General features: G+C 34.2%; 3 protein-coding genes and 1 pseudogene across 11 annotated transcripts; 2 read left to right on the top strand and 2 right to left on the bottom strand.

The window, feature by feature from the left end:
- Nucleotides 1-2968: 2968 nt before the first annotated feature.
- On the bottom strand, nucleotides 2969-8404 carry LOC112747614 (uncharacterized). 7 transcript variants are annotated; one of them, XM_072218465.1, is made up of 5 exons: nucleotides 8059-8363; nucleotides 6303-6860; nucleotides 4803-4924; nucleotides 3750-3826; nucleotides 2969-3214 (listed from the first exon to the last, which is right to left on the bottom strand). In XM_072218465.1, exons 3-5 carry the CDS (start codon nucleotides 4901-4903, stop codon nucleotides 3078-3080), a joined length of 315 nt encoding a protein of 104 aa, XP_072074566.1. In that variant the 5' UTR covers nucleotides 4904-4924; nucleotides 6303-6860; nucleotides 8059-8363; the 3' UTR covers nucleotides 2969-3077. The 7 variants fall into 7 exon arrangements, with proteins under 7 accessions (XP_072074566.1, XP_025651505.1, XP_072074568.1 ...); XM_025795720.3 differs by lacking the exon at nucleotides 6303-6860 and adding an exon at nucleotides 6003-6045 and having other exon boundaries at nucleotides 3750-3841; XM_072218467.1 differs by lacking the exon at nucleotides 6303-6860 and adding an exon at nucleotides 6003-6045.
- Nucleotides 8405-10613: 2209 nt separating this feature from the next.
- On the top strand, nucleotides 10614-13097 carry LOC114924051 (probable L-type lectin-domain containing receptor kinase S.5; annotated as a pseudogene).
- Nucleotides 13098-13559: 462 nt separating this feature from the next.
- Nucleotides 13560-15408, top strand: LOC112747613 (probable L-type lectin-domain containing receptor kinase S.5). The gene is made up of 2 exons (XM_029292770.2): nucleotides 13560-14290; nucleotides 14542-15408. Exons 1-2 carry the CDS (start codon nucleotides 13834-13836, stop codon nucleotides 15336-15338), a joined length of 1254 nt encoding a protein of 417 aa, XP_029148603.2. The 5' UTR covers nucleotides 13560-13833; the 3' UTR covers nucleotides 15339-15408.
- Nucleotides 15409-15483: 75 nt separating this feature from the next.
- LOC112747611 (kinesin-like protein KIN-14E) lies at nucleotides 15484-22902 on the bottom strand. 3 transcript variants are annotated; one of them, XR_011873101.1, is made up of 24 exons: nucleotides 22635-22876; nucleotides 22062-22285; nucleotides 21635-21707; nucleotides 21317-21448; nucleotides 20997-21235; nucleotides 20583-20910; nucleotides 20379-20472; nucleotides 20093-20274; nucleotides 19869-19984; nucleotides 19632-19734; nucleotides 19323-19475; nucleotides 19080-19226; nucleotides 18761-18961; nucleotides 18437-18601; nucleotides 18247-18357; nucleotides 18005-18145; nucleotides 17718-17912; nucleotides 17511-17637; nucleotides 17204-17406; nucleotides 16915-17097; nucleotides 16649-16744; nucleotides 16366-16553; nucleotides 16008-16279; nucleotides 15484-15914 (listed from the first exon to the last, which is right to left on the bottom strand). XR_011873101.1 is itself a non-coding variant. In XM_029292769.2 (24 exons), exons 4-24 carry the CDS (start codon nucleotides 21425-21427, stop codon nucleotides 15722-15724), a joined length of 3558 nt encoding a protein of 1185 aa, XP_029148602.1. In that variant the 5' UTR covers nucleotides 21428-21473; nucleotides 21635-21707; nucleotides 22062-22285; nucleotides 22635-22902; the 3' UTR covers nucleotides 15484-15721. The 3 variants fall into 3 exon arrangements, 2 of the variants coding, with proteins under 2 accessions (XP_029148602.1, XP_025651499.1); XM_029292769.2 differs by having other exon boundaries at nucleotides 16366-16563; nucleotides 21317-21473; nucleotides 22635-22902; XM_025795714.3 differs by having other exon boundaries at nucleotides 16366-16563; nucleotides 22635-22902.
- Between the last annotated feature and the right edge of the window lie 1234 nt (nucleotides 22903-24136).

Raw genomic sequence — 24136 nt, 5'->3', positions numbered from 1 at the left:
TATGTATGAATATTCACTTGGAATTAATTAGTTAATTAATTTAAAACAAATTACTCTAAAAGATCATTAGAGAGATTTAATTATTAAAATATTGATTCTTAACTATTTTTTATTTATTTTTTATAATTTATATTAACAATTTTTATTTTTTCTAAATTTTTAGTAATTTTGATTATTTATTTATTTTTTACTTTTATCATCTTTTGCTTTGTATTCTCGTTGGATAAAGATCACAAAAAAAAAATAAAAATAAATAAACAATTAATAAAAATTACTAAAATAAAAAAAAATAAAATTTATCAACATAAAGATTATTAAAAAATAAATAAAAATAATTAAGGATATATTTATCTTTTTATAAAAAGATTTGGTTCGTCTTCTTAAATGTTATAAAAAAATTTCATCTTTTTTAATAATTTTAGTATTAAAAGTCTTTTTTAATAATTAAGTCTTTCTAACGGTCCTTTAGAATAATTTTCCCATAATAAAATAATACACTTGTCCTATAAAGCATGGCCATTACTCCGATTCTGCTTACTGTGTTCTAATAAATAATTTTTTTTAAACATATTTAGACACATTTAAATATTATTACATATTTATTATTTAGTCTTGTTTTTAACATATATTTTTAAAATGAATTAAAAATAATATATTATTAATTATTAAAACAACAAATATTATAAATATTTTATATAATTAAAAAATATTAAAATAATTAAAAAATTAATTTATATTTTATCAATAAAATATTAAAATATTATTATAATTTATTTAAAAATATTTTTATATTTTAAATATATGTTGTATTTTTTTGTATTATAAAAATTTTAAATTTATATATTCACATATTTTATATAGTGTCATCTCGTATGTGTGGCACACTTGTCAAATATCTAACCATGAAATCCTTAAATTACCCCGAAATTACCCAAACCCTAATGTACTCCCCATCATAGTGGTAAGAACCGGATCGGACTGGCCGGTTCGACCGGAAAACCGGTAATCGAACCTATTCGATTTATAGTTTAGACCGAACACGCAATTAAACCGGTAAGAACCGGACGATTCGTCAGAAACCGGCCAGTCCTATAGTGCTCCCAACATTTCACAGGTCTACGGTGCTCTAGCCGTCCTCGAAAAACCAGTAAACCGGTAATTTGGCCGATTCGATTTATAGTTTAGACCGAACACGCAATTAAACCGGTAAGAACCGGACGATTCGTCAGAAACCGGCCAGTCCTATAGTGCTCCCAGCATTTCACAGGTCTACGGTGCTCTAGCCGTCCTCGAACATTACTTACTCCTGTGCAGGACTCGAACTCATGTCTCTCTTGTTGCACTCAACAAGGTATGCCACCAAGCTGCTTTGTAACTTTTATACTTTATGTGCTAGTTAATATATATATATATATATATATATATATATATATATATATATATATATATATATATATATATATACTTTATGTGTATATGTATATACACATATACATAATTGAATTGTTTTATATTTATTTAATTTAATTTTAGTTTTATACTCACTTTTTTTTAATATATAATACTTTAGGATTTATACCATTATTAAAATGTTAGTTAATATATTTATTTTAAATTTTTTAAAATATTAAGTTAAGTAGTATGTCTTCAAAGATTTTGACTTAGGACTAATTAATAGAAATATATAAGCATCACTATTAAATTTCACATAATAAATTGATAGAGGGACATAACGTATCCATGGTTTACTGTCGTGAAAGACCAAATTGATACTTTACTTTTTTCAAGGGCTAATTAATCTGAAGTCAAAAATTTCAAGAACCTAATTCTCACTTTACTAAATTTTTTACTATTTTATATTTTTTATTCATGTGAAACCGATTTTATCAGTTCAACCAGTGATTTATCAATTGAACCAGTAACCTGACCGGTTCGATCACCGATCCGATTCTTACAACTATGCTCCATACTCCATTACACAGAACACACACGTTCCTTCCCCCCTCACCCAGCGCCACAAACTCTCCCACCAATCCAGACCTCCTCACAGCCCCGTCGTCCTCCCTCTCCTCCGTCTACCGCCGGACAACAGCAACTCGTACCAGCAGCCTTTTGTCTCCCTCTCCTTTCCTTGTAGCACCCCTCCCTCTCCGTCGTCCTCCACGGCTCCACGCAGCATCAGCAGCCGCCGTGGTCCTCTGCGTACAGTAGCAGCACGCACCAGCACTCCCCGTATCGCCCTTCACTCCGCCGTCGCTCAAGCTTCAAGGTCTTGCAGCGCCTTCCATCCGCACAGTCCCTGTTTTTGCCGTCCAGCCCCGCCGTGTCGTCTTCCCTGCACTGTCTGTTTATCTAGAACGGAGCCCTAGGTGTTGGGATTTTTCTGAACTTTTTCTTTTCTGACTTCTAATTGGTTTTAGGTTGTGACTTGATAATTTTTCTGTTCGTCATGATTATTGGTTCTTGGTACTGATTTAATAATTGCGGTTATGATGATTTTCAATTTGTTATGATTATTGGTTCTGATTTTCCATTTTTATTCTGATTATTTGTTCTCTATCTTTTTTTATTCTGATTTTCTTTGTTATGATTCTTTGCTGTTTTGTTCTGAAAAGAGTGGTAAAGCTGTGAATTTTAAATGGTAAGAAATCAATGAGAAAGTTAGTAAAATCATAAACACAAACAATATTGTAAAACTGGACGCGTTTAAATAACAATACCCTAGACCTGGTTATAATAATTTGCACCAATGACAAGAATTTTTTACCAGACTAGAGAAGCAAATGCAAACATGGTTGATAACAACTATTGGTCTAAAACTAATTCAATGCAAAATAAAATGTCAAGGAGCATGAGCATGTGATAATCAAAAGTCATTAATTTGCTAAAGAAAAAATTAAAAGACTTGTGTTTTAACCAAAGTAACAAATAGGAATAGAAGGTCCCTTGTCTTGTCTCCAACACATCATTGAAAGCAAAACGGTCTTTTATATTAATGAAAATTTGATGCCAACCATACACAGTGGAGAATCAACACTCCACAAAATAACAATCAAGTATATAACTAGAAAATATTACTATTCAGAATCATCAATCTCTACAGTCTCGCTCTTTTTGAAATCACTGATAGCCTTATCAAAAGTGCTCCTTACATGTTGGCAGATAAGCATCAGATCTTGACATGCATCCTTTAAAACTTCTCGTGCCGGATCCCCTACAGTTGCATAATGATAAAGCAATGAACACAATAAGACCAAATGAATGATAATTGGATTAAATCAATAAATTTTATGGGAATGCCTGCGGGTATTAACATGTCCTCAATCTATCTCCCAGTCAATGCTATATATATGACTTTTGAACATTGAATAGGACTTAATTCACCACACTTTTCTCAAAACAATAATTTCAGCCTCAAGTTCAATCATGCATGAGACAACAAATTAGACTTTACTCATATCTTCCTGAAATGGCCAGAAACCACCTTAAGAGGAGCAGCTAAAATAAAGAAAAGAGGATCAAATTAAGACCACTTGAATGATAACAAGATGAAATTTGAAATGCCAAGAAAGCAATAGGATCAGGCTTGGAAAATTGCCATAGATATGAGATGATGAAAAAAAAGGTGCTGTGAAAAACTTTGTAGAAAAGCAATCATGATTAATCATTGTCCTCTCATCTTTATTAGGTGAAGAGATATAGTTCACATGATGATACCTACTACAGTTGAAAGGCATGCCATATGTTACCTGTTGTCTGGACTCTGATGTTAACGCGGTTATCAGACGGATGAGGAATGCTGTACCCACAAAATGTAACTCTTGGACTGCAAGAAACATTACTGATATCACCTCATTAGGATATATAGTACTAAAAATAAAAGCTATAAGTGAAGGAGTGAAAAAGAGAGATGCAAAACCTAAACTAATGGATAATTAATTATGTGCCACAAAAAATACAGAGAGAAATCAAAAGCAATAGAGATATTTGGCTCAATCCCCGTCCTCTCCTCACAGATATGTGGGAGAAATTCATGCTTCACAATAAGGATTCAGTTTAGTTTATATTTATTTATTTCAAGAATTCATTAATTCTTTTGGTGAATTTTTACAAAGTCTTACACTTGTTACCATTGGTCTAATGCAACCCTCCTCTTTATCATGTATAAGGACCAAGTATGTAAAGATTTATAGTAAAGCAAAATCTAGACAATGTTTGATTGGTCATTATAAGGAAGACATGAATTTAGAGCAGCATGCTGCTTACTTCTTTATTTTGGTGGTTGGAAAGAAATGCCTCAAATTCAAAGGTATTTCCTGGTACTAAATTAATTGTTGGATACAGAGCTTTTGCATTGCTATTTGCTAATGGATTTTCCTGACATGGTTGCTATAAGGGAACCTTGTATGATATCGCTTACACTTAGGACATATATTGAATTCCATTGACTGATTTTGAAAATATTTCTAATATAAAATCAAGGGCTAATAGGAACCAATTGAAATTGGGTCAAGCGATGACTTCTGCAGGGAAATGTAAAACTGAAGGGATGCGCCACTTATGTGTCAAGTTTGTTGTAACTAGTAAGAAGGGAGAATATGGAGAGCAGTTAGGCATCTAAATTGGGAGATTCTTGGGGTGTGTAACTGCTTAATGCTCCAATAAGGTTTCTTTCATTTCAGCTATATAGCTATAGCAATATATACTGCTTCTTTTATTTCTGTGTCATTTTATGTAGTTTCCTCTCAAAATGCAAGAATAAATTCCTAAGATTAAAAACACATGGCTTTCACACTACTTACTCTTGATTTAATGTGAATCTCATAGAATTTGCAAATGTATGATCCTCATCTGCCAGAGAAAAAGTTGATTTACTCTGATCAGAGTGTGACCCATGCTCCATCACTGACAACTAATCTGAAACCTGACAAAAACAAACAAAAAAATAAAAATTAAGTGAGCTTCAAAAATAATAATACTGAGTATCCGTCAGAAAATAGGATAGCAGCTACTCTGGCTAGGGGTGTTTGGTTTGCAGTCTGGTTCGGATTTTAGAAGAAAAAAAAAACATCCGCACAAATTATACATAAAAATTCGATATGGTTTGGTTCGGTTTTTTTGTGAGGCCAACCAAACCAACTAGAAATAGATTGGTTTGATTCGGTTTTTCAATTTTTACGCTAATTAAAAAAATATGTTCTAAAGGAAATTTATCTTCATGCTTAATGCCATCTTTACCACTCTTTTCAGAACAAAACAACAAAGAATCATAACAAAAAAATTCAAATAAAAAAACAGTAGAGAACCAATAATCATATTTGCTATGACTGATTTATGATTTATGGCCAGAGATTCCACTTTTCTTTTAAAGCACAAGTTATAACAACATGCAATATCTTGAAACCAGGATCACTCAATGGGTTGAGCTTCTTTAATCAAACCAAATCTTCTAAAAGTACTAGCTTCTAATTTCCTTTGGCAATGGGTTTAAGTGGCAAAGTTCGTTCTATAAATAGTAGAACCTGTGGCTAGTGTTTAGTGGTTACTTAAGGCAAAGGTTACCAAAATAAAAAAGAATAAAAACAGTGAAGTGAGTCAGCAAACAGAAACAAAAAATTACACAAGCTCGCAAAAGAGAAAAGAAAAACAAAAGTAAAGAAGAACCAAAACACCACTCAACTTGATTCACACAAAGGAAAATAAAGTGAAGTTCTTTGATCTAATCAAATCTTTGGTGTTAACCCAATCTTCTTTCCATCCCTCCCAATGATAATTATTGTTCTTGTTCACATTTGCTATGAGAGATCAAGCTTGCTAAGCATTGAATTGACATTGATACACGCATAGATACATAATAAACCCAGAAGATGCCCATGGCCTCATTAACAAAACATGCAATAAATTCCAAAACTTTTTAACAAACAATTGAGGCCCATGAGTATCATCAGGAGTTCCTCACTTAATTAGTAAGGAAGGTGATAGATCTGCATATTCAAGCTTGCCTTTGTGAAATTTATCTTCATGCTCAATGCCATCTTTACCACTCTTTTCAGAACAAAACAGCAAAGAATCATAACAAAGAAAATCAGAATAAAAAAAGGTAGAGAACAAATAATCAGAATAAAAATGGAAAATCAGAACCAATAATCATAACAAATTGAAAATCATCATAACCGCAATCATTAAATCAGTACCAAGAACCAATAATCATAACGAACAGAAAAATTATCAAGTCACAACCTAAAACCAATTAGAAGTCAGAAAAGAAAAAGTTCAGAAAAATTAGAAAAAAATCCCAACACCTAGGGCTCCGTTCTAGATAAACAGACAGTGCAGGGAAGACGGGGCTGGACGGCAAAAACAGGGACTGCGCGGATGGAAGACGCTGCGAGACCTTGAAGCTTGAGCGACGGCGGAGTGAAGGGCGATAGGGGAGTGCTGGTGCGTGCTGCTACTGTACGCGGAGGACCACGGCGGCTGCTGATGCGTGCTGCTCTGGCCTGCTGCTGCGTAGAGCCGTGGAGGACGACGGAGAGGGAGGGGTGCTACAAGGAAAGGAGAGGGAGACAAAACGCTGCTGATATGAGTTGCTGTTGTCCGGCAGTAGACGGAGGAGAGGGAGGACGACAGGGATGTGAGGAGGTCTGGATTGGTGGGAGAGTTTGTGGCGCTGGGTGATAGGGGTGTCAATGAGGCGGGGCGGGGGCGGGGCGGGGGCGGGGGCGGGGATGCCTCCTGCTCCCCGTCCCCGCCCTCAAATTTTGTCCCCGTCCCCGCCCCATTCCCCGCTATGGGAGAATAATTGCCCCCATCCCCATTCCCCACGTTCCCCGTGTTCCCCGCGGGTCCCCATTCCCCATCTGCTTATGTTGAACATTTATATGAAAATTACCATAAAAAATTTAAAAAAATATAAAAAAAACCACAAAATGTCAAAACAACACACAAACATACATATCACAAACATACATATCTTATCCAAGATTACAACTTGCAAATAAAGAAATATAAAATCAAGTGATCATAGTTCATAAAACGAAATTTTAAAATACAACATCCATTCTTAAAAAAAGCCATAAAATAAAGTCTTCAGCTTCCAACAAACAACTCCATGTTCTCTGTTAAGGGGAGTTTTCTCATCTGCTTATGTATTACTTTCTTCCAACCACATGCAATCAATCACATTTTGCACTACAAGGGGAGTTTTCTCAAATCCGTGTACATACATATTAAAGTCAGAAACTACAGCACAAAACAGGTGAAAACCTAAGTTTAGAACTAATACTATAGTGAATAGAAAAGAAAGAAGACCAGCAACGTGTGTAGAATAATAAATAACTTTCAAACCCTACAATGGAACTCATGCATGCAACTAAATAAAGCTTCAGGTTAGATTGTCAGATACCAAAAGCCTGCAAAATTAAGCTAGTTTTCAATAGAAAATCCAAAACTGAAGTAGAACCATTCATCTTCTAAACCTGCAACAACCTCAAACTCCTTAAATCCTTCCAAACGTTTGTAAAAGGCCCTAGATTCCACTTAGTGAATCCTAATTGCAATCAAAACTCATAACTAACTTACTACAACAAACAGAGAACCTGAAACTTGAGGCCTGAAACACACTTAATCCTTGTACTAAAGTAGCTCAACCAATAAATTAAGCACAATAAGAAGGTGAATCAGCTTTATGTTTAGTCGATTCATGTATCACCGTTTTGGGTTATAATTCAATATATAAATGGTGCAGCAAATCAGAATTTTTCATTCTACAAAATATAAATTATTAATACAGAATAGCATAGCATAAACTCATCAACAGGCAACAGCTAATAAAATCAGAATTCAGAATTAATGGAAAATAAAAAAAATTAAAGTATGAAAAAAATGAAAAAAACAGCCACCAATTATCAGAAATTCATAGAACAAAACATCCATTAACAAAAACAACAGCCACCAACTTCAAAAAATCAAAATCACCATCAAATTCATGAATAAAAGCAAAAACCTAAGCTGAAATCCCAAAATAAAAGAAGAAAAGGAGAGAGTAGTGAATCTTACCAGGGATAAGAGAGAAATGGCTGAAGAGGTCAGAAACGCCGGTGAAGAGAAGAGCGGCGAACGACGGGAAGAGAGCGTACGAAACAGGGCGCACGGGGCGGGGCGGTGATGATGCAGTGTGGGCCGGGTGAAACGGACAGTGACAAGGCCGTGACGATGGTGGTCGGAGGTTGCTGGCTGGGACGACGGAGAGAATGCAGAGGAAGGGTGCAGAGAGAGACGAAGGGATTCGCGAGGAGAGGAGCACTGTCGAACAACAAATGCGGCGCTCTATGTTGGAAGTGGGAAGTGGAAATTGGAAAGAGGAGTTGGGGTTAACTTTTCTATATATATGCAAAGTGAAATTACTTAAAAACTAAAATAAAAATTAAATTTATAAAGATATTTAAGTAATTTAATATATTCAGGAATGGTAGAAAATACGGAGATGGGATCTCCGTTCGGGTCTACTTCGGGGAATTTTATCATCTATCCTCGTTTCTGCAGAAAAAAATTTTCGCTATCAAGATCTCATTCGGAGCGGTCTCTGCGGAGATTCCCGGTTCCGGGAGGTTTTTGACATCCCTAGCTGGATGAGGGGTGAAGGAACGTGTGTTCTGTGTAATGGAGTATGGAGAGTACATTAGGATTTGGATAATTTTCAGGTAATTTAGGGATTTCATAGTTAGATATTTGATAAGTGTTCACACGAGATGATACCGTATAAAATATGTGAATATATAAATTTAAAATTTTTATAATACAAAAAAATATAACATATATTTAAAATATAAAAATATTTTTAAATAAATTATAATAATATTTTAATATTTTATTAATAAAATATAAATTACTTTTTTAATTATTTTAATATTTTTTAATTATATAAAATATTTATAATATTTGTTGTTTTAATAATAAATAATATATTATTTTTAATTTATTTTAAAAATATATATTAAAAATAAGACTAAATAATAAATATATAATAATATTTAAATGTGTCTAAATATATTTAAAAAAATTATTTATTAGAACACAGTAAATAGAATCAGAGTAGTGGCCATGCTTTATAGGACAAGTGTATTATTATGGGAAAAATTATTCTAAAGGGTCGTTAGGAAGATTTAATTGTTAAAAAAGATCTTTAATACCAAAATTATTAAGAAAGGCCAAATTTTTTTATATTTAAAAAGAAGAACCAAATATTTTTATAAAAGGATAAATATATCCTTAATTATTTTTATTTTTTTAATAATTTTTATGTTGATAAATTTTATTTTTTTTTTAATTTTAGTAATTTTTATTATTTATTTATTTATTTTTATTTATTTTTTATTTTTGTAATCTTTATCGAACGAGAATAAAAAACAAAAGATCATAAAAGTAAAACATAAATAAATAATAAAAATTACTAAAAATTTAAAAAAAAATTGTTAATATAAAAATTATAAAAAAAAAATAAAAAATAGTTAAGAATTAATATTTTAATAATTAAATCTCTTTAACGATCTTTTAGAGTAATTTGTTTTAAATTAATTAACTAATTAATTCCAAGTGAATATTCATACATATCTATATAGCGTTGAGAATTAAACAACATATATTAAAGATTATAAAAATAAATAAAAAGTAATTAAGGATATATTTTTTTCCTTACAAAATGATTTGATTTTTCTTTTTAAATATAAAAAAATTTGATCCTTCTTAATAATTTTGGTATTAAAGATTCTTTTTAACAATTAAATCTTTTTAATGGTCTTTTAGAATAATTTTTCCATAATATTTATATGTTTGACAAATATTTATACTTACGGAAGAATTTCACCTGTGTCATTGTACTTTATTGGTACACCGGTGCATAATGAATCTGCATCGTTAAAATATTAATTTTAAAATATGAATGAATGAAATTTTTTATGTAACTTCTACTTATAATGGAGAGCATCATCAAGTTTGTACCCAATTTTGCGTTAACAGAAGTATAATTGTACGAAGAATTGAAGATTACACCTGTTGCCCCCTTGGCGCAAGCTTCTCGTGTTAGTGGCTTGGTGGCTGCTTTCTTAGATGGCTTAACCTTTGTTTTGGTTTGACTGATTTTTTTGTTGTGCCACCATTTTTACCGCATCGTCACATTTCATCGTGCCATATTTTTATTGAGTCGTAATTTCTATTTGTAGTGTTTCTTTTTATAACTCTGTCGTCGTGTTCATTCTCTGTCGTCGCATCTCTCACTTTATCCATTGCTTTGTCTTTTGACTCGTCGTTACGTCTTCCATTACGTTATTTTAAAAGAAGTTATCATCGTGTCATTTAAATTTTTTATATAAAATCTTATCATTTTTGTATAAAATAAATACTTACAACTCTATTCGTATAAAAATTAATAATTAATTAGAATTATTAGGTAGATGGAAAATGGATCTCCACGGAGAATGAGACTCTGGAGAATGGGAATGGTAAGTAATATTCTTCCAGAATGGAAAATAAAAACGGGGATAGAAAGCAAATCTGATGGCGGAGCAGGGAGGCATCCCCACCCCACCCTGCCCCGTTGACATCTCTAAGCGACCGAAGAAAGTTCCCCGAAAATGTCAAAACGCGTTCAGAGTCTGAAGTTGTATACACGGCGCTCATATTGACTACACACACTATGTAATATGTTTTAATTTGATTTTGAGTCAAATTGGCAGTCAGCTTGTTAACATGGATTCACGGCGATGGCTCTACCTTGGCAGTGCAACCACATTTGCTATTTTGCCACTGTTCCTGGTAGTGGTCCTGTCCCAGGAGACAGAGAAATATAATTTTGGGCCCTTCAATCACTCCATGATCAACAGAGAGTTATATGTCATACCAATGGCATGGCTGAATTTCAGTGACCTTCAACTGAGTCCATATTCCGCCGATGGGGCCCTCCGCGTCAACTCCGGACGAGTGTTCATCAACAAGCCCTTCAAGCTGTGGGATGACACAAGAATCGCTTCCTTCAACACCTCCTTCCTCATGAACATCTATCGCGTTCGCAACAACACTCCCGGCGAAGGTATTGCCTTTATCATCGGACCTTCTCTCTCGATTCCACCCCTCAGCTATGGCAATTACCTGGGCCTCACCAATCAATTAACCGACGGCAATTCTTCCAACCAAATCGTTGCAGTGGAGTTCGATACCGTGAAGCAGGACTTCGACCCCGACGACAACCACGTGGGACTCGACATCAATGGCGTCGTCTCCAAAGTTACCGTTCCTCTTTCCAAGTTTGGTTGGCTCCAAGTAATGACACGCGGTTCTACATGGTGTGGGTGGAGTACGATGGTGTAAAGAAGGAGATGGAGGTGTACATGGCGGAGAGTCAGTATCATTACGATGGCCCCATAGTAGCGGAAAAGCCATCGAAGGCAGTATTGAGTTCGCATCTAGACCTGAAAGGTTTGGTGAATGACATGTCATATTTTGGGTTCTCGGCTTCCACCGGCAATTATTACGAGTTGAACGCAATATTTAGATGGAACTTGTCGGTGGAGGTTCTACCTAATTATAGTATGAGTAGTGCAAGAAATGATAATTACTGGTGGAAGACCGGCGTAGGTGTTGGTGTGGGAGCACCTCTTTTGGCTTTGCTTATTACCGGTGTTATGCATTTCCTACGCAGGAAGATAAGGGAAAGTGGATCGGACCCGAAATTGTTGAGCACACTGAAGAGATTGCCAGGGACTCCCAGCGAGTTCAGGTTCCGGGAACTCAAGATTGCCACCAACAATTTCCATGACAGCAACAAGCTTGGTCAAGGTGGCTTTGGCATCGTTTACAGAGGAACACTGCCGAAGGAGAAGCTGCAAATGGCAGTCAAGAAGTTCTCAAGGGACAGCATCAAAGGCATCAGTGATTTCTTGGCTGAGCTCACCATCATCAACTGTCTCCGTTACAAGAACCTTGTGCGCTTACTAGGTAATTGGGTCATCAGTCAAAGAAACATGCTAAGCAATCAACTCAGCTTTTGATATAATTTGTTTTTGTGATATTACATAATTTAAATTGAGTTTTATTTTTTTTGTGATATTACGGAATTAAATTATAAAAATATATGCAGGATGGTGCCACAACAAAGGGACACTACTGTTGGTATACGAATACATGCCTAATGGAAGTTTGGATAACCACATTTTCTTTGAGAAAGGGACTACCAAAACCCCACTAAGTTGGAGTCTAAGATATAAGATCTTATTAGACGTGGCTTTTGCACTAAATTACCTGCACAATGAGTATGATCAAAAAGTGGTGCATAGAGATCTCAAAGCAAGCAACATTATGCTTGATTCCGACTTCAATGCACGATTAGGTGACTTTGGCTTAGCTCGAACGCTTGACAACGAGAAAACCTCGTATGCCGAGGGTGTACCAGCAGGGACTCGGGGCTACATTGCGCCGGAGTGCCTTTACACCGGTAAGGCCACGTGCGAGTCCGATGTGTATGGATTTGGAGCTGTGTTACTCGAGGTAGTGTGTGGTCAACGACCATGGGCAAAGATTGGGGGGCATCATTTCTTGGTGGGCTGGGTTTGGCAGTTACATGGTGAAGGGAAGATTCTAGAAGCAGTGGACCCCAGACTTGGGAATGATTTTGTGGCTGAAGAGGCAGAGAGGATCTTGACATTGGGGCTAGTATGCTCTCACCCCATGGCTCCTGAGAGGCCCAAGATGCAAACAATTGTTCAGATCATATCAGGGTCAGGTTCCACCCTTCAAGCCACCTTTTGTGTGGCCTGCCGTGGATCAAGGCCCTACAGCTGCCACTTTAGAGTGCTCTCCCATTAACACAACCTTCTTTGCTCGTTAAATGTTACTGATAGCCTTTACAAGTCTTGAGAGTTCCACTCATTTCCAAAACTAAGTTCATTAAAAGAGATGTTCTAAAGTCTCAAGTGTATATTTGTAAACTTTTGAGTACTATATTTAGGAAGAATAAGGTATACATTAATATTTGAATGAGTTAAAGATTAACGACACATATACAAGATTCAACTATACAGAGTTGCAATCTTGGAAATTTAACAGATGGCATTCCACTAGAGCAAAAACAAAAATACAAAAAATGACAAATAGAATGACAAATATAATTTAGAGGTATATATAATTTAATCACATTAACAAGCCAGATTGAAGAAAGTTCCCGGAAAATTGTCAAAAGCAGTTGGAAGTGGATCGGACCCGAAATTGTTGAGCAGACTGAGGAGACTGCCAGGGACTCCAAGAGAGTTCAGGTTCCGGGAGCTCAAGATCGCCACCAACAATTTCCATGACAGCAACAAGCTTGGTCAAGGTGGCTTTGGCATTGTTCTATTATTAATTATATACGACGATGAATGAACAACATTGTTTCTTACCTTCTTGTTATATATCTTCATACATTAATTTGCACTAGCTAGTATCAAATTCAATTCGTCAAACAATTTGTTATATGTACGTCATGCAGGAATGAAGTATGTATAGTGTAAATGTTCACGTTTATCTTAAACTTTGGAAACTAACGGTTTATTAATTTCTTCTCAACTCACAAGTTATGAGTCTTATCCACATGAGACTTCTCTGACAGTATTAGTATTATTCCACTCAAATGAATATTATTCATCACTAACATTATTGTTTGTCGAGTCCTTCTTGTTGTATCCACATTGTAGTTAACGACATAAAGTGAGACAAATACATTCTTTATCTTTTAATTTCGGCAGGGCAATATTTTAATACATTAATTTCAACTTCAGATACAAATTAAAACAATAAAATTAAACCATGTTTGATCACTTTATTGGTTTCAATTTTCAACACTCCAACGACATGGCGCATTCACTGATCCCTCTGTATATTGTAGTGGCTGTTCTAATACTTGTAACCATAGGTATTATCAGCATCATTCGTAGATTTGTGTATTGCCTCAAATGCATAAGCAAAATGATAAGCCAAAGTGGGTCAGACAAGACGCTGGTGAACACATTGAGGAACCTCCCGGGAACCCCCAAAGAGTACAGGTTTGAGGATCTGAAGATGGCAACCAACAACTTCGATGATGTCAAGAACAAGCTAGGACAAGGTGGTTTTGGTGCTGTTTACAGAGGAACACTTCCTAAGGACAAGACCCAGGTGGCTGTCAAGAAGTTCTTGAGGGACAAGATCTCTAGCACACATGATTTCCTGGCTGAGCTCACCATCATCAATTCTCTTCGTCACAAGAACCTTGTCCGCTTACTTGGTCTCTATATTGAAGTTGGTGGAAACTTACACAGTTGTCTTGATGTAAAGTTGATAGTGAAACATTATTAGATGACATGATTAGATGACAATTTAATCAAACATGTCTAATCATTTATTGGTTATCAACTATCAACTTCCCAGGAGAATTGCATGTGAGTCTCTACTATTGAAGTTTCATTTAGTAATAATTAGCTGAGTATATATTATATTGCATTGCTTTTTTTTACTAATTTGATGATAAATATGCAGGATGGTGCCACAAGAATGGGATACTACTTTTAGTATATGAGTACATGCCTAATGGAAGCTTAGATCATCACCTTTTCTTCAAGGAAGGGACCAACAAAACCCCATTAAGTTGGCATCTAAGATACAAGATCATATCAGGGTTGGTTGCTGCTTTGAACTACCTACACAACGAATGCGATAAGAAAGTGATCCACAGAGATCTCAAAGCAAGTAACATCATGCTAGACTCTGACTTTAATGCACGCTTAGGCGATTTTGGTTTGGCTCGTGCAATTGAGAACAAGAAGACATCTTATGCAAATTTGCATGGTGTTCCTGGAACTATGGGCTACATTGCACCAGAGTGCTTATACATCGGAAAGGCCACGCGTGAATCCGACGTGTATGGATTCGGCGCAGTCTTGCTGGAGGTGGTGTGTGGACAGAGGCCATGGACAAAGAATTTGGACTATCAGTTTCTTGTGGATTGGGTTTGGCACTTGCACCGCCAGGGAAGGATACTAGAGGCAGTAGATCCAAGGCTAGAGAATGAGTTTGAGGCTGAAGAAGCAGAGAGGGTATTGAAATTGGGGTTAGCATGCTCTCACCCCATTGCAAGTGAGAGGCCTAAGATGCAGACAATTGTTCAGATCATATCAGGGTCAGTTCCTGTGCCTTATGTTCCACCCTTCAAGCCACCTTTTGTGTGGCCTGCCGCGGATCAAAGCGGCGCTTCCTCGGGTGATCCTTCTTCAAGTGAGCCTACAGCTGCAACTTTAGAGTACTCTCCCATTAACACAACCTTCTTTGCTCGTTAAATGTTATTGATAGCCTTATAATTATAAGTCTTGGAGAGTTATACTCATTTTCCAAAGTAAGTCCATAAAAAAAGATGTCCTAGATTTAAGATGTTATCCACACCTTATCTCTTAAGTGTATAATTGTATACTTTTGAGTACCATATTTAGGAAGAATAAAGTATACATTAATATTGAATGAGTTAAAGATTAACAACATATATACAAGGTTCAACTATACAGAGTTACATCCCTCCAAAAAAAAAAAAAAATTATACCTTACAACCTATTTATAAGCACATGCAACCTTGAAAATTTAACAGATGACATTCCAATGAAGCAAAACCAAAAATACAACAAATGACAGTTCCTATTTTCTTAGAATTGAATAATAAATAGTTACTCTACATAGAATGGCGGCCATCAATTCTATCTCTAGAAGGTCTTACATCTTGAATTTCTTCTAAATCTTCATCCTCCCCTTTTCTACCTGCTTGTTCCTTCCAATAAGCAACTAATTTTTTCAACCTAGCTATCTCTTTTGAACTAACATTTTTGCTTGGATCATTCACAATTGACCTCACCCTTGATGCATACCTAAATTATCATTAAAACATAATGCAATTTTGTTAGGCAATTCTTTTTTTATATATGAAAAAAAGGATAAAAAAAAACAAATAGTTGACATACATAAGAGAGTTATGAGTCTCATCCAAGCTAGACTGTGCTGGAGACACATTCACAAACATGAGAGTTTTAGCATTTCCCCCCAATGAATCACTCATCAACATAGTTAACTTGTGATTCCTATAAGGTATGTGTTGTCCACCAGAGGATAAAGCACTAATAACATCTCCAAGTGCTGATAATGATTTATTGATACTTTGTGCTTCTTTAAGTTGACTACCTTCAGAACCTGATTTTTTCACTCTCTCTGAACCAGCAAGGTCCACAAAACTCAGCTGTATTTCAAATCAACATAAAAATAGGTTAACATCCACAGAACAGCACAACTATATTTCAAAATAACCTTAAAGAATAGTACTACCTTTCCCCTTGCAGCTGATTGACTTTGAAGATTAGTACTTTCAATTACTATTGATAGAATAAGATGAGATCTTGAGCTTTCTTCATTCATTTGTGTTTCCGAAGTATGTCGCCTTTCAGATCCTTTTTGTATTATGCTGTTCAGTTCGTCCATGGTAGAAATTGACACGGTCGTTACATTTTCCACAGCTACCATTCCCTAGCATCAATTGAATAATTCTAAATACTTTGGATTCTTAAAAATGATCTGAGATTGGAAATTTACAATCAATACAAATGTTTACCTTTGAGTCCTTCTTAATATCCAATCTTAAACGCTTGGCATTCTTTGGTAACAAAAGATCAACAAGTGTATCTTGGTATAGTTCCACCATGTATGCCTGCATCATTGATGCACAAGAAGTATTATGATATTATTACACTCACATGACAAAGGAAAAACCTTAATCACCTACTTCAGCAAGATCATTGTACATATATTCAGGAGATAATGACATATTTTTTTAAAAAAATGCAAAACAGTTATTAATCTGAAATTTAAAATTGTTACCTTCAAGGAAAATGAAAACTTGTTACTGTCTCTCCTTAAAATTCTAAAAAGTTCTGCAGTGGCACGTGGGGTAAGGCCAGGGTTGCTTTCAGATCCATAAATTGTAAATGTCTTTCCGGAACCAGTTTGACCATAAGCAAAAATGCAGACATTATAACCATCTACGGCCGATTGCACCAAGTACTGCAATGTAATGGCCAAGATAATGACAATGTTAAAGAGTGATGATGTAAGAAAATTTTAATGTTCATATATATCTAAAGCAAGAATTTGCCATGATTTTACTTACCCTTGTATCCTCAAATACATCTTCTTGAGTGGCATTGCCATCAAACACACGATCATATATGTGTTGTTTTGGTTTATCATCTTTCCATTGATGTTCAACAGTAAACTCATCTACAGTAGTAAGAGAATCTCCATCTTTCTCAGCAATTTCTTTGTCACTTAGAGGCCTTAACCGACAATACACTCTTATCTTGCCTTTCATATCTGAAATAGAGGCCAAAATTCCAATGTTCTTATTATGTCGATTAAATATGTAAATTCACAAGTCAAAGACATAATTTTTGTAATTAAAACTTTATCCTTGCCACCTTCTATTGTATTAAAATATCGCTTCCTCAAAACTTGTTCTTCTTTATAAAGCAACTCCATGTCAGCTAGTTGAGCTGCTTGCATCTTCAATATGGCAGCTGTTTGTTTGTCCTTTCTATCAATGTCCTAAATGAAGTAAAAAGAAATTTATAAGTTGCTTTGCATCTTAAATTTAACACCATAAGTTGAGACAAGAGTATCAAAACCTCTTTCATTTCTCTCAATTCTTCAAGCTCTCTCAAATTGCTCTTCAATGCATTCAATTCAGAGTCCTTGGCTGAAAGTGTAGACTCAGCAGCAACTAACTCTTGTCTGAATACTTCTACTTTTCTTTCGAGGTCATAAACTTGACCTTTCAGAGTTTTGCGTTCTTGTTCAAGTTTCAATTGAATAGAAGAACTCTGCATTATAACCACCACCATGATGCTGATTGAACATCTTAGAATTATTTGTTTTAAAGTTAAATAACTAATAGAGTCTCAATCTTCTTTACCTCTTCAGAATTTTTCTTCTCAAGGCTAGACAGCCTCTGCTCCAAAATCAATTTGTCAGTTGTCAGGCTTTTGATGGTTTCTTCAGCTACACGAAGCTCATCTTTACAAAGTTTTAGCTCAGCTTCAAGCTTTTGTAAAACCTATCAAGTACCAGACAAAGTCCACAAATGATATGTAATTAAAATAAATTATATCAATAAGAAGAATGACGATGAACAACTACTTTCAAAAGGCATCTTACTTGCTGATTTGCTCCAATAGGCTCATTTTGGGTAGTGTTCTCTTTCTCTATAACCAATTTATTCAACTTGGTCATCCTTGTTTCCATGTTCCTTTTCTCTAGAATTGCAGCCTAGTAGATTGTATAATCATTGAGATAGGTCAATAATGTGAAGATGTTAAGACCAATTCAATTAAGTTAAGAACTTTACCTGAAGAGCCTTATCTTTTTCATCACATAATGAGATAAGCCTATCACGGTCATTTGTAACTTCCTCAAGACTAAGCTTATCAACATTCAAGGATTCGTTCAAGCTCTCCAACTCTTGTAGCATTTTCTCTTCTTGTTTTCGCTTCTCGTTCAATTCTTCACGCAACTATTCAACATAATTTAAGATATTATATCAATTGACCGAAAAAATATGCATTGGCCTAATGCTTAAGGCTTCAATCATTAAGGATTTAGAGTTTAGGATAAACCTTAATTTTGCACAGCATATCATAACATACATTAGAAATTAGAAGCTTAAACTTACTTGATCAGCATTTCTTTTATACTCTTCAGCAAGCTTTGATAAATCTTGGACACGCTTCTCATATGATTCCAAATTAGGAGACTTGAAATTACTAGAGATATCTTCATTCAAAGAACCACCAGCAGTAGTCCGTGCTTTTGAGTAGCGACGGAGCATTACATCATTTATATGTGTTTGAAGAGCTACACAAATTTCCTCACCCTACAATGAAGGATGAGATACCAATGACATTCAATAACTCCAAACTGATAAAGATATTAGTCAAGTAAGAAGGACCAAAATCAAGAACTTGAATAGTTTATGTCAATCAAAGCATCACCTGCTTGGTTTCAAATTGGAATATGTGGAGAACACCTGCAACTCGCATTTTAAAAAATACTGCAGTGTTGCTGCTTCCGAATTGCATTATATCTCTCAACTCAGCTGAATGCAAATACTCCTTGGGAACTGGACGGAAAAAGTGGACCTGTATACAATATGCCAGAAGAAACATTTAACTAAAAGATCAACTCATTCCTAAAAATTTAAGTCTAAAATATTTTATCACACTATAAATTCTCACCCCTCTTTTGTTAATTCCTAATATTATTCGTCCAGGTAAAAGCCCGATTGGATCGTCAATCTTGCGCACATTGAAGAAAACAGAATTCCCATATGGAAGTGTCCTGAGTATATGCAGAAATTGCTGTCTTGCATCATCTTTTGTCAAATGCTCCTATGAAAAAAGGAATGCTATATTAAATGAGAGAAGAAAAAAGACTACTATTAGGTGCAGACTTAAGGGTATCAATAATAATCAATGACACAAACTACAACTGGAAAAATGATAAACAGATGGTGCAGGCTCTTAGCCAGTATCAGAGTCCCATACCAGTGAATGGTAGCACGAAAGAATGTCCAGCTCCCATTCCCGTCTTGCTCGTGTCATTGCAATTTGTCTAGGCAGAAATCGCTCAAGAAATGAGCTCCAGTCACTGATAAATACAGATATTTGAGTCAGTTCTGTAGATTAGAAAATTCCAATTTCAATCAACAGAACATCAACAATAGCATGCTAAACACTGTAGGATGATAGCTTGCAACAAGATGATAGTTGAAAACCACTTACGAGCATGATTCGGGTCTCCTAACAAATCCAATCTCAGCTAAAATTTGCAATGCAGATAGCTGGGATGCTTCATCCCTTCCAACCGGATAATTTCCAAAAATATAATCATGTTGCAACTGTAATAACACATCCAGCATCAGAAAACCATATACCTTTTAAGGCAATTACAGTTAAAAGTTAGAAATTCTTTTTCATTAACAAAAAAGAAAATAAAAAAGGCATACTTGTACATAGGACAACTGCATAAACATTGGATCTGTCACAGCTTCATCTGATTCACGAAATAATTTCTTCTTGAAGATCAATTTACAATGCAAAATTTCTCCTTTGCTTCGATCTTTTGCTGCCTTAAATTCTGCTAGTAGATCCCCAATATGTTTATTATCATCTAGCCCAACGTACTCCTCTAAGTAACAATAAGAACAGTTGTGAGACTATTGATTTCAGATAGCTAGATTAACAATATCAACAAGCAACGAAGCAATGAGGGGGAAAAGGAGATTATGTTACCGGAATCAGGTGATTTCGAGGTAGTAACAGCTTTGCGACATTCAAAGAGGCTAAAGCTAGAGTATGTTGACAACTTGATGATCCCTGCAAGTTCCTGAAGCAATCTTGATAGAATGAACACAATTGATTGAGGATATCAAGAAATTGAAACAAAAGGAAAATAACTATGTCTAAGACAGCAGTAGATAAGAGTTTTAAGAAAACCTCAACAGCATCAGCAACCGTTGTTGACATGTCATATGAAATTTCTTCAAAAGTTTCATCTAGGAAGAACACTATAGTTGTAAGCTTTTTCCCAGTCAACTGAGCTTCAATCTCCTTGGGCCCTGGAATTATATGTCTAGGACCAGCCTTGACAGAGCGCTTCAATGCACTCAATGTATTCAATGCAAGGGCTCGAATCTCGGGGCCGGTATTCACACCATTTACTATATGATGAATATATTCTGATAGATATCCCCCAATGTCTTTACTAGGAGGCATGCAAGATACACATAAATACATTAACTCCCATGCTTTAATCAACGATTCCCTGATTTAGATAAAGACCAACAAAGATATTAACCACTACAAGAAAACATGAAAGAATGAAATTAAGTACTTAAGAAATGTGCATGCCTATCCGGGTTGTTCCTTGTTTGTTTTGATATCTGGACAAAAAGTTCATCTCGGAGTTCTGAATGTTTCAAACTTTGCTTGTATATTTTGCCTACAAGCTCAACTCGTTCGTCTAAGCTAATTGGAGATACACGATCAGATGAATCAACACCCATATATTTCAAAACTAGCTGGAATAATTTTGTTGAACGACTTGCCAAATCACTGTTCAGCTTAAGCAACGATGTTGGAATTGGATCCTACATGAATTTTCAACTTAGCTCTTCAATTGTGTTTGATATACTTAACTGTGCATTATGGAAAATTGAGCATTTGATTACCTTCTGGAAACAAAGCATGTCCTCAAATGTAAGTTTCTCTCGAACTTGAGGTCCCACAGATCTTTTAGAAAAAAATCCTCGTTTGCCGGCAGATTGAATTTGTTTATGCATCAATTTTAAGAATCCTTCTACCTATAACAAACAGCATCAAGGAGAACTTGATGATTTGACATGAACATGCACATAAACCAATCAATTAAATCTACCAATGACACATAAACTTAGTTGGACAAAGATCATTGAGTTACATAATAAAGAGGGAAGAATATTACTCAAGCAAATTACAATTCTAGATAGATAGAAATATGTATTCCGCACCTGGAATCTATCAATCAAGGGTACAACTCCAGCAAGTTCAGCTGGAATAGCTGTTGATAGAGTGTTTGGTGTGCTGCAACAAATGAATAAAATCATTAGGTCACAATCAGAGAATTCGTTCTTGCATTGCCATAAAACTAGCCACTCAAATGGGGGAAAGGAGAAAAAAGTGCATAATATGAAAATTATGGTGAGCAGCAGCATACAATGTTTTCAGAGAACACCAAGAAAATTGTGGAAGAAAATCCATAGGTTCTTTGGTAAACTCTACTAATATAATTCAGAAATTTCAGCCTCATTGATTTCAGGTTTGAACATTTGCCAACACACCAAACACATAAAATTCCAACCTTTTTATCCAAAAATACTTATCAAACACTTGCATTAATATAATGCAATGAAACTTGAAACAAAGCATGATACTCACGGTGGTGCAAAACTTGAGCTATCACTTTCATAGCCATCACCATTACTAACAGCAGAATAGTGGTGAAGAGGGGTATTATCCTCATGGCCAAAGCTTGAACTAAATGAAGATCTATTAGTCCTCACACTTTGTGCCACAGATGGTGGCATATCAATGGTCATTTTTTTTTTCCACTTGCAGCAAAAATTGCTCTTCCTTAAGCTCCTTCAGAGTTCAGACTTCCACTGCATAGAAAAGTAAAAAATTGAATTTGCATACATCATTTCAGTTTCATTGCCTCAGAAACATTTCAACCATTTGGAGTAAAGATTGGAGCTTTCTGAATTTGCAGCATTGAAAATATGACTGAATAAAACCGAGCAATGGAGAATCAAGACAGAGACCAAAAAGAAAAGGAAAAGAAATAATAATAACATAATGAAGAAGAAGAAGAAGAAGAAGCATGCATTGAAATTCTGCAGGTTGAGCAATGATCTAAGTAGTTGAAGATCCAGAAGATTAAGAAACAAAACCGGACACACATTCCAAGGTATCTCAGCTAAACAGAACTAAACAAATAAAATAAAAGACAACCTTAAAGTGCAATGAGAGAGAGAGAGAGATCTGAACTCTGAAGTATGAAGTGAATGGCAGTAGATTTGGTTGCAGATGAGATGTGTGTATTGGTTTAAAAATTGAAAGGTTTTGTTGGTGATGAAGAGAGAGAGAGTCACGAGAGCATTATTAAGCACCAAAACTTTTTGGAAATCAAACACAAACACGGTTTTCTTTTCTTTTTCTTTTACTTTCTTATTACTTTCTTCTTCTTCACTCACTCAGAAACTCAGAATAATGTTGCCATAAATAAATGAATTCATGGTTTCATATATTAATATTAATTACACCTTAATTAATTCATAGATAATGATGATACTATGCAATATTTTGGTGACCTATTAGTCAGGCATATATGTAATATATTTTATAACAATAAATCAGCTACTAAAATAAAATATAATTAAAATATAAAATATATATTAAAAATAAATTAAATTATATATATTTATATAAAAATATATAATAATTAATTTTAATAATTAATTTTAGTATGTAAATAAATTATTTTATTTTCTAAATTATGCATTGTAGTTACTACTTAATAGTACATTCATTTAGTTTATTCCATTTCTGAATTTCTAATTCCAAAAGTCTTTGGATCCCCTTTTCTTACCCTTTCTCTTGAAGAGCTTGAATTCCACCGAAATGAAATAAAATAAAATAAAATAGTACGGCCGAATAATAATCTTTCATCAAATTTTAAAAAAATATAATAAATACACAAGACATAGCTGCACGATTCTCTCTCTCTCTTTAATATTTATGGATTAATACTTTAATGGTGAATTCAATGGTATTTTTGTTATGGTGTTTAAATTATTTAAATTATCTAATTTTTTTAAATAAAAAATAAATATTTAAAATAAAAATTAAATCATATAAAAGTTATTAAATATTATTTATTTATTTTTTTAGTAATTTAGGTACAAAATGATAGACACCATAATATTTACCTATTTTAATAGTTAAATCAATTTTTAAAAGATGATTCATTTTTTAAATTTATTCTTAAAAAAAATTATTAATTAAATTATTTTTTTAAAGATTATAAATTAATTATTTTTGCTCTTTAATTACTGGATTAATTGTTTTCATAAATAATTGATGATATAAAATGTTAATTCACATTATCATCCATGATATTTAACATATCCAATTAGATGCTAGATAAATATATTTATGAAAATTTACCAATTTAGTGTCGTTAAGTTATATTAGGATTAAAATTTATATAATTAAAAAAATGGACTAAATTAATAAATTTTTAAACATATTTGTTTAACGTGTAATAATTAGACATAATAAGTATTACGTATGCTACCAGTTAATATTTTATATCATTAATTGTTAACAAAAATTATTAATTGAGTGATAAAAGGACAAAAATAATTAATTTATAATCTTTAAAAAATTAATTTAATTAATAAAAATTTTTAGAGATAAATTTAAAAAATAACCTATTTTTTTAAAAATTAATT

Source organism: Arachis hypogaea, chromosome 15, assembly GCF_003086295.3.
Source record: "Arachis hypogaea cultivar Tifrunner chromosome 15, arahy.Tifrunner.gnm2.J5K5, whole genome shotgun sequence".
In the NCBI taxonomy this organism is placed as follows: Eukaryota; Viridiplantae; Streptophyta; class Magnoliopsida; order Fabales; family Fabaceae; genus Arachis; species Arachis hypogaea.
This window is presented reverse-complemented; position numbering and strand designations above follow the sequence as displayed.